General features: G+C 27.9%; 1 protein-coding gene across 2 annotated transcripts in view; it reads right to left on the minus strand.

The window, feature by feature from the left end:
* LOC132919917 (ecdysone-induced protein 78C) overlaps window positions 1-12,042 on the minus strand; it is a 63,854-nt gene that overhangs the window by 12,603 nt on the left and 39,209 nt on the right. For both annotated transcript variants that reach the window (XM_060981851.1, XM_060981850.1), the window contains 2 exons: window positions 7,595-7,716; window positions 4,659-4,800 (listed from right to left, as the gene is read on the minus strand). In XM_060981851.1, the coding sequence (XP_060837834.1) occupies window positions 4,659-4,800; window positions 7,595-7,716 (264 nt within the window). The remainder of the gene's footprint in view (window positions 1-4,658; window positions 4,801-7,594; window positions 7,717-12,042) is intronic.

Genomic DNA, 12,042 nt, shown 5'->3' on the forward strand with positions numbered 1-12,042 from the left:
ATTACTTGAAGACTATGCTTAAGAATGCCGAGAGTTTTCTACTACTTAAGTTTTAAGAAGTATCCCGTGAAGATACTAGCTTCTATTTTTCAAATGACAACTTTCCCTTTCTAATGTAGATTATTCAACATATAATTTTTTGGAAAATGTTAATTAAAATCAAAATTCAAACGAGTAGTTTTTGAGGTATTTAAATTTATGTACTACGGATAGTCGATTCGTGGTAATGAGTTTAGAATATTTAGAAGCTATGGTTATTTGAAAATATTAGTAATTCGTATTAAATTTGTAATTTATAAAAATTGTACAATAAATATTAAAATATAGGTACTATAGATACAATATAACATACATTTTAAATTTTACTACAACTTTTTGAAGGACTATTATTCTTAGTAAAAACATTTTAATAATTTAAAAACTAAACGATCAAATTTTAAATTAGGTACATTATAATTTTCAAAAAATTTAACTCAACATAATTTACAAAAAGAAGTGGTTCTTGAATAAAAAATTAAATTGTGTAGCGAAAATATGACCTCAAAGTATATTTAAAAATTCTAAATAATAGAATATTTATTATTATTTATCAAATGGATGTGAGCATGTTTGGCGAACCACATTGTACAGTATGTCAGCGTTTTTAAATGACAATAATAATACACTATATATTTCTCTGTGTATAATCTCTGTTACGTTCACTTGTATCTGTGTGTGTGTTTCTGCAGCGTTGTCATCGATAGTAGGTAGGTATATATAACATAATATTATACATTTTTACTATTTGAACGTGTATATTCGATACGGTTGATCAAAAGAGACACAATAATCGCCGATAGATAATAGTACAGCGCAGTGCAAGATATATCTATAGATATATATGTTATAATAATATGTTACTGTCGCATGCGTTTATGTGTTTTTTTTTATACAATACTGCGAATTTTTTTAATAGTGGTTTATTTTGTGAAGGGTGGTGGTGTATTATGAGTGGACTGAGTAGGTACTTGAAAATATATAATATATTACACTTAAATGTTCAACGTACCCTTCATACATTTTTAAAAGACCAATGTAAGCCTTGAATAACGCTTACTTTTAGATTACACTTAAATAGCTATGTTATATGATTACTTCTTCCTAGTATGTTTTCTGAACCTACAGCAGATGCACTAACGACCGACAGTTATAAATTCGAATCAATAAATTTAATCAGACAAGACCCACAACATTTTAAATTATTATGATTTTAATAATTATCACTTCATTACAATATAAAAGAATGTATCACACGTATATACCGTCTTTGTCTTAAAAAGGAAAACATTGGTTATGTAATATTGTTTTTAATTTTTTGATATTACTAATACGAAAAAAGTTTTTTGCGTTTTTCAAACTTGAGTAACTTTTTTGTAGTTCTGGTAAAAATAAAAACTATTTTGCATTTGCACAGAACAAAATCTCCTCTTTCTAATGTGACAAATGTGTTGGCTAACTTTGGCCTTAATTATTCTTGCCCACATGAAAGAGCTTTTACTATGTTATCCGTTTTGTAAGACGAAGACAACACATGCGGGCAAAGCGTTCTTATAATGTTATTGCTGAATGAGTTATTTTCTTGTTAAATATAATGTCTATATGTTTGCTTATAAAAATATTATTAGGCGAGAGATGTTTTCCGGAACACGAATAGTATCAGGGATTAAAAGTAATGTAACGTAGTTACTTATAATTTATAAAATATGCCTTATAGTTGATAGCCATGTACTATATAGTGTATATTTAGATTAGACCCATTTTACTTGATATGTAGTATGTTTTGTACTTTTGTGTATTCCTTACTAACATTGGTACCTAAAAATATTATCTAATTTGTGTTAATCAATACAAATCAAATAACACAAGTAGTAAACCTTAGATTTCAATAATAATATATTTTAAAACTATGTGCCTAATGCATATTAATATAGAATATAATATACGTACAATGATTAAACAATCTCATATGGTTTATTGGTCTACTTAAAAATTAATTACCTTTATTTAGTAAAAATAATAGAATTATCTATTAAATTATTTATTTCATAAAATATTATGTAAAATTTAATTTTCTCAAATTCAGATCTAAACTTATTACTAATTAAACGTAAGAGGCAAAACAATAAAATTTCATTATTTTTCCAAAAAAATGAGGATTACAATAATGAAACAGAGAAAGCAATGAAATCTATTCATGATTTTATTATTTGATGAAAGATACGTATGAAAAGTTTATTGTTTTTAAAATTATAAGTATAATAGTACCTATACACATTTTTCTATTATAATATTATTATAATCATGCTAACAATATTATGTTCACATAATAATAAAAAAATAAATATAATATATCAATACTAAGGTCAAAAAAGTGATTTTTATCGTGTATCTATGTATAATGTATATTATTAACCACATATATTGACCATATTACAAAATGGAAAACAACTAAGTAGGTGTCTATAAACGTTAACTGTTATGATTTTTATAACCTAACCTAAGTAAACTCGAACTTGTCAAACAGCACACAAACACACACGTGCACATATATAAGACTGGAATGAATAGTTTTGTAAAGAGTTGGCTCTGCATGTCTAATCACTTATCCAAATCACAGTGCAAATCAGTATAGACTATAGTTTCATAGACCCAATTATTCTTGCTTCCGAAAAATTGAACAACGAAAGTAGGGCGCTATCTGTCCGTTTCTCACTACGAATTTTTAAAATAATGTCTTCGAAATCATATACCATATACGTATTATCATTGATTATATAATATAGTATTTACTATTATTTTCTCGAAATTAACTATTATTCTGGTACTAGAAGAGAAGAATTTTGTAGAAATACATTTTCATAAAGTAGCACATTTCGGGGGTAGGGTCTAGGGACTTTGACCCTTAAGTCCCACTGTCCTATGTGTTTTACTGCTAGGTAAGTACATACAATACTGATTTAAACTTCAAATTGAAATACGTACACTGAGCTCCGTATTCGATATTTATTTATTTTTTCTGATGCGAATGCAGATATTATATTAATATTAGTGGATATATATAATATTTAAGATTAATAAATAATAATAAACACGTATATATATATCTATAGTACATGTTATATTTTGTTACCGGAGTCGCAAGACATTTTTCATGTGTGTGTACAGTGTACATAATATACTATTGCAGTATTGCAGCAACTGGCAATAAAAGGTATACGCGACCGTAGGTGTTTTCGAGCCGTTTAAACGACCGGTGCAGCGATGTCTAAAATATGTAGATTTGTATTGAATGTGGACGTTCGGCCACTGAACTCGAATCCGGTGTCAAAAGTGTTTGTAACTAGCCATATAGCCCGCGGACATGTTGACTAAGCTGGCATGTTATGTATTTAGTATGTTGATGTGTATAGAGAGGGGAGAGGATAGTCGCGAGTCCCCTTGATCAACTGTCACACCCCCAAAATATTTTATAATAAATTATATTATTATGATGCTACATATTATTATTATGTTTAAGCCTAGCTACATCAATTTTATATGGTTTATAATTATATTATATAATATGGTTTTTACCTATCATATTATTGTTATTGTAGTTTTGTTTTGCTGTGGAGAGTGTTATGATTTGGATTTAGATAGGCCGTAATTAAATAGCCATACCTGGTACACAGCTGGTAATCGTTGAAAACAAAAATTACAATATTTTAGTATATTAATAGCCGAGTAAAAAATATTGTAGTAAACGTCAGCGGGTTTTTACTTTTTTCTCATCGAGTGGATGTTTATAATAATACTATAGTCTTTTAGATTATTATAATTTAAAAACTACCGAGTAAATATTAAATAATAACAATAATAATGAATATTCTGGTGACTATTTTGAAAAATTATATTATATAATATGTATATTTAATAACATTAATTTTAAAAAAAACTGTATAAAGTATGACGCCGACTATGACATAAATTGTTTATATTAATATATAAATACAATTGTAATATGTATGGGTGGGTAAGGCAAAATTCGAAGAAAAGGTGATTATTGAATTTCACAACGTAAGTACATTACTTAAAACACTAATGAAATACCTTCAAATAAATATAAATGCCGGTATTAAATTATATATTATTATAGTACAACGTGCTGTATATAATCTTCTTAAACAAAAATGAAAAAAAATACATTTAAATCGGCCAACTGAATCACTTGTAAAATAATAGCACATTTTCCACAAGAATAAATAGTTTTCTCTTATGCTGTTGGCAGATTTTTACAAAACGTGTGCTTTTAAAATGATTACTCAATTTACTTTGATAAAAAGAAAATCATAAATATTATTGTGCATATTCAATCCACTAAAATACTACAGAGAAAACACATTTTCGCTTATTATAAAAATCAGTCATGTTTTTAAACATTATACATTACATAAAATAAATATTTGTTTTTGAAACTTGACGGCGAGTACGTTCATATAATAATATATTCAGCAATTTCTAAATTAATTTTATAATATTTTTCTAAATGTTTATTTCTATGTATTTTATATATATATATATATATATATTATTCACCCATAGTAGCATGTTAGTTTTAAAATTGTAGAAATTGTACTTACAATCCCTGGACATGCCGACTGTCAGACATTTTTTGAATCGGCAGTACTGACATCGATTCCGGTTTAATCGGATCACCAAACATTTACCGTCTCTCAGACACCGATATTCGATTTGTTTTTGTATACTCCGCCTGAAGAACCCCTGTAACAAACATTTTTTAGATTATTTATAGTAATTAATATGTTTGAAATTATCTCAATGCACGATGCTGCGTCGGACAAAATTGGGATCGTTAAGCTATGTAATTTACAAGCGATATAGTGAAAAGAAAATTTTTTCTTATACGTTGCCGTTATATGAATGTTATAATGATAGAAAAAAAACCGTCGAAGGTCAAGGAACCGGATAGTCCAACGGTACCGCATTATCCGCCTGTTTACATTTTTTTTCCATCTATAACGTCTGATGTCTTATAATAATAATATATATGCTTTCGAATAAAACGAGAAAATATACGATAACAATATAAGTATACGTAATTTTAAAATTTTATAATTTTAACCACTCATGATCTTTATTGTTTTTTGTTATTATTATAACATTTTTTTTTGCTATTGTGCAACCAACGGACACAGTATTTATTACCGTGAAATAATAATTATAATAAAATTTTTCAATCGTGCGTAATAATGGACTGGAAAAAATGAAATGATCCGGGTAATTTCTTTTTTACTTTATAATTTAGTTTTTCCAACACACGTCAGCGTATTTGATAGATTATTTAAAATAAACATGAAATATTATGTACATAAACATCAAAGCGGAAAGACAAAATTTGCCTCTATATTAAAACTGTTTGTACCTGTACATATAATACAATATAATAAATCTATGAATAACGAGTAAATGTATTATAAGGTTATATATGTATGAACGTCGGGTGTGCTGTACAGCATATTGTGTGTTTAAGTCTTTTTCAATATACGGACGAGTTGTACAACACACACGTACAGTCAATGTACTGTCCGATTAGTTCTCATTTATTATTACTGTCCCACCAAATTAATTAGACACACTTAATATTGTGACTATACAGCACATACTTTATATAGGTATACATATATATATATATACATTATATATAATGAACTATACAGTGTATGTTTATTATAATTAAGTCGGTATACTGTATAGGCACAGGATAATATCCTCAGAACGTTGCAGAAAATTCCGACATCTGTGTGTGGATATAATAATTGATGTATAGTATATTACATAGATAGACATAGGACTTATATCATTATTTAACCTAATCATCATCAGTCGTGATTTTACTATATATGATATATATATATATATATATTATTTTAATATATGATTAAGAGTCGTTATTGATTTTCCAAATTATTTAAATTATTCAATTATTACATCCTAATTTAGACCATCATAGTACTTACTTTTAACTCACAAATACTTCTTCAAGAATTTAACTATAAATTTTATTTATTTCTTTATTAATTATTATAGTGTTTTGTGACACTAATATAAAAAAAAATTGTTTAGTTAATTTTTGTATATTCTCATACTTTTATAATACACCAATTACTTATAATTACTTTATAATTACTTTTATTTTTGTTAATCGGATTTAGTTTTATATTAAAAAAACTAAATAACTCAAAAATAATATATATATATTTTTTAATTACTTCTTATTTTTATAGATGCATTTGAATAAATAGTTCTTAAAATTTAAATTCTTTGTTAGGAAATATTATTTTTTTTTTTACAATAAATACAAAATGGAAGCGAAATCAAACTTTAGAATTTAACTAAGATTTCGTGCTTGGGAAGAAGGTATGTGAATACAAGAAAATATACCCGACTATTGGGAACGATGTATGGGTATTGGGTATCCGGAAAATCAATTTAAACTCGGAGTTCGGCCCTTATACTATTTATTATAACAGTGGGGGTAAGGATGCTGTCACGAGGCTCGTAAAAAAAGAGAAAAATCAGACAGGTTACAGATTATAGATACCGGGTGTTGGGTACTCGTATCTCTTATAGTTTGTCCCAACACAGATAGTGGTGTATAAAAACGTAGGCATTGGTTAATCCTATAATAAAAACTTAAAATCAGTAATAAAATCAAAAAAGTTCTGAATGGAGTTCTGCAATCTGAAATGCGTTTTATGCAAATATCTCGTATACTGGTTAGGGTTAAAACGTTTAAGACCTTAAACTCACTTTTCCACAAACTATATATATGTATGTATATTTACAACACAGAAGATGTCTCATAATGGTTGTTTTCAAAAATATCGACCTGCCAACTATAAGTTTATAACCACCTTCTGCCTAAACTTTAAAACTTACATAACTATATTTGAATTCTTAATGGAAACGAGTAGTTTAACTTTTAAAAGATTTACATAAATTAGCAATATCAAATTGTTAAGCACCACAAAAACAAACATTTCGATTTTATTATTTCGAGTTTAGGTAAACTAAACATTTTCATAAATGACTACAGTATATAATACAGTATTAGTTCCCCAAAATCATGTTGGTAAAATATTAATTAAAGATGAAAAGTTATCGACGTGGAAGATATATGTATGTTAGATATATTATTATTTTATGTGTGGTAACGATAAACGTAAACCAAAACTTTGTAACTAATATTTAGTTTGATAATGCGATTTTTTTTCTGTGAATCATTGTCGCGACACTCGCATTGCGCGCGTATATTCTATTATTCTCGTCAGCAACCCCCCGCAGAAGATAACATAATATACAATTATCATTTTAATGTGCATCACGGTTTTAAAGGCCGCGGGCCGTGTGTATAATAAATAATCAACAGCAACCTGAGCGTAAAAAATTACAACTGAAACGTGCGTAATCTCACTAAGTGTTTCATATCAAATATTATATTGTAATTAACGTAATATAGGTATATGTAATAGTATGTATCGTTGTTGCTGTGTACCTTGCATCCTTCGCACGACGTGACGCCATAGTGGTATCCAGACGCTTTGTCGCCGCACACTCGACACGGTACGAACGATTTGGCCGGCGTAGTGTTCGAGTCGGCTGCCGCAAAATGTTGATCTGTAAACAAAACATAATAATATATTGATAAAAATTTAAAATCGCAACAGAATAATGTTATAATTTTAACGTTTTGAAGAAAAAGTGTTGTTTTGTTATTGTTATGTGATTTGCGTCGACGTGGGTACTCAGTGTTTTTACAATGTTCGAATAAAAATATAACAAATAATACAGAGAGAAATATTTTCTTAATTATATGTACCGGGTCGGTTTTCATCGTTAAAATTTGATTTACTCTCGCGCGTTGAACGTAATATTTAATATCAGCTACACAGTGCCTACACATTGCACGTAGTGTCTCGATGAGTTTATCCTCGTATACGTATTATATATAAGCATCATACTATGTAAAACTCATGTTATTATATTTTAGATAAATATAAATAAAATATGTACTTGAATATTTAATGGAATTTGATGGTTTGATGTATTAAAAATGTTCAAAAATATTAGTGATTCAAATTGACTACACACAAGATTTTTAAGTAGATATTCTTAACACAAAGTTCATTATTATTGTTCTCAGTTTAGTTAACTAAAAAATATTAAAAATACAGTAAACATTAAACGTAGATCTTTATTATATTAATAATTTTCAAAAATCATAAATAGTAAAAGAATTGTATAGACTGGGACAAATACTTTGAGACGGTGTGACGCTTTGTGTGTATTATGTATAATAATATTGTCACAGATAGAAGCACAGCTAGAGACACGAATTGCTAAAATTATAATCTTATATAATATATTTGAGGACATTAACAATATTGATAAAATCAATCTTATAAGTGATAACCTGAAATATATATTTTGCATGTGTCATTTAAATAAATTCGTATAATTATAAGACATTTCAAGTTTAACGTTTTAACTGTTCTAAGGTAGCTCAAAGAATTTCAATAATAGTAAAAAAAATAAAAAATAATAGAAATTGTTGCATGAATGCACGATACAAATTATAAATGTATACAATAAATATTGTACATACAACGTCGGTTATTTTTTTATAAATATAAATTACAAACTAAAGGAGATTTATTTGAGTTTGGGAATCCTTGATGACTTTCTACTACTCGTAAAAGATATCGTTTTCGATCTTTATGTTTTTATAAACTTGATTGGGTAATAGGTATACATAATATATAATATTATATTTTCAGTACGCGTTTTCAGAGCTTTTAAATCGCAAGTAAAAGTGTACATTATATTTTCTACGCTCAGAGGAAAACAGCAATATCGTTTTGCCAAAAACTACTGACATCGATCCGCCACCCGGGACTGTATATAATATATATACGAATGTATATAGACGGGGCCTCGCAGGGAATCCAAGAAACTAGGTCACCAGACCTGTCACGCCCTACATTTCATGGCACCCTCGCGATATACACGTAGTCACTGCTGTGTACCTTGCAACCCCGTCCTGCAGTATATGTTATATATATATTTTTTTTACCCGTCAACAATAAATCATCTAGCCATTTCAATCATTGCAGCAATAACAACTCGACGAGTATTTCTTGATTTTTCCTCTATATATATACATATTATATAGTATACTGCATACTTACAGTATATAAGACGGAAAACGGACCAATGTAACTTATGCACAAAGAAATATATAATATTATAAGTATAACTACTATTGTATGATTTCGATCACTCGTTAAATTGACGTCGGCGGTCAAAATACAAATCGTGTAAATGTATTGACTATTGGCCAGTATGGCCATTTAATAGAATAATACTAAAATAAAAGTCAGAGTAGATTTATTCATAAATATTATATTATAATGTCCATAAACATCGGTAATTTAGATTTCCTTACATCCGAGAGAATACTGTAATACTGTGTACTCAACGATGTATTCGTTTTATGGACTGTGGCTGTACTTGTACTTCACTATGTATTGCAATTGAATATTATTTTATGTCAATCAACCATAATATCATAAATATACAAAGATAATGTAACGATATTATATTGTAAGGGGTCAACATACGTTTAATATACTTCATCAGTTCATAAAACCGATTTTAACACCAACACGCGATGGTGTTTAAGTAGGTAGGTAGGTACTTAATTAGTTATTATAATCGCAACCGTTATGATATTATATAGAGCATAATATGTAATATATATTTTAATAAGATCAGTTAATAATAATCCGATTATCCATCTTTAACTATATTTTAATATATGTAAAATATGCAAAACGAAGTGAGATGAAAATAAAATGTTCCTAACTTTAATTATCCGATTATAGTGATATTGAAGTGTAGATCGAAGGTGTGATAGGTATAGATATTAAAAAACGTTTTATTTTATAGGGATTTCTAAATCAAATCCATCACAATTTCTTAGTTGTAGAATGTAATATTATTTTACCCGGAACGATATAATTACAATATATTACAGTGAATGTCTGAAAACTCGCGCTTGAAATACGCGCCGACACTAAGTAGGAATGGCTATGAATCGCACGGGTAAGAAGTGAACTTTAACAATATCCTGGAGACTGTGGAACAACAATACACAAGGTGGAAAAAAATATGATCGTTACAAATGTTTCCCATACGCGTACCTACATCTGTACGCGATATTATTGTAATACGAGAGTGACGCACATGTTGAGATTTGAATGCCAAGGCGGTGGAGGTGGTGGGTGTGTGCCGTCACAATAATAATAATAATAATAATAACATGGTAGGTGTACTACAACACTGATGTGGTGTATAGGTATATATAGGTACACGTGCATGATATTATAATAGTAACCGGGCGAGGAGTAAAAATATAATAGTAATAATAATAATAATAATAATAATAATAATATATAGAAAGAGAACTATCTGCTGCTGGTCCGACGAATACGTTTATATATATATAATATTATTATTATAATAGCAGTCGACAGTCGTATGTATCTGCGCGGTCTACTGCTGTGTCTGTATAGAGAACATCACGATTACACGTTATATTATACATTACGATGAAAAACGATTATTATCTACTCGTTCGTAAAATATATATAATATACTGCAGTAGATAGATATAGCGAGAGCAGGACACGCAATCGCGGTGTAACAAATTTAAACCAAAAGCGCATTGATACTTATATAAGTTATATATATAATATTTTAATTTTGACATAATATGCGAAAAAACCCAATCTCAGTTTTTACAATTTAAAATTCAGTTTAGTTGTTCTGTCTATTATAAATTATAATAATATATGTCCATGAGAAAAATCGCTATAGTAGATTCAATAATAGTTATATAACGTCACGAGTTCCACTACGATTGAATTTTGCATTGAACTTTTTCGAGCAAAACTACTATTTACCTATGCAATAATACAAAATAAGATATGTGGGACCCTACATCATATATCACTTTTTTTTTATACATTTATTACAAAACGTTTATTATATCATTATTAAAATTGCACATTTTATTACTAGCGATATGTATGGGTAGTGAGTGAGCAATGATAATTTTCACCAACGGGCTATACGCTAACACAATAAAATGTGGATAAAATCCAATGACCACATTATGTTACTTAATATTATAATAAATTTATAACCAAGGGTACCTGTCCTATATAAATATATATAATATATACATATACCTAAATATGCGATATTTACTGGCTACTACGTGGTCTTAGATAAACTAAGTAGTAATAATTTCTATTTTATTTATATAATATATTATTGTAATTATTACAAAGAGCGCATATTGAAATATTGCAGTATAAAGTTAGCATTTAAAAAAAAATGTATTATATTAATTGTTATAAGTGTATTAAATAAACGTAATACCTATAGCTATTATAATATAAAAATATAATGTTATAGTATAGAAATACTACAGAGCATGCACAAACTATTCTAAAGTGTGATCGTCAACGGACATCGATCTACCTATCTATGATTTATGGATATTATAATATTATTATATGTTATACCTATTTGTTGCACCCCAAGGAGCACCATGAGCTTATACAGGTACATACTACATACTTTTTTTCTGATATTGTAAGTATTTTTTCCTTAAAAATCCATACCATTTTCTATCCAAAAAAAATGTATAGTAAGATAATATTTTATTCTAAGTACACTTTATTTAAATTTAACATCTTGTATCATTTTTATTTCATCGATAGATTATGCACATCATATCTACTAATCTAGTAGAATTGATAAAACTGGCCAATTAAATACAAGCAGTATAAGTAAATAAAACAATGATAAAGTTTATTTTAGTAATTATTATGAATTTTAATCATGCAAAAACCGTATTGTAAAAAGTAGTAATTT

The sequence above is a fragment of the Rhopalosiphum padi genome, chromosome 2, assembly GCF_020882245.1.
Source record: "Rhopalosiphum padi isolate XX-2018 chromosome 2, ASM2088224v1, whole genome shotgun sequence".
Taxonomy (NCBI): Eukaryota; Metazoa; Arthropoda; class Insecta; order Hemiptera; family Aphididae; genus Rhopalosiphum; species Rhopalosiphum padi.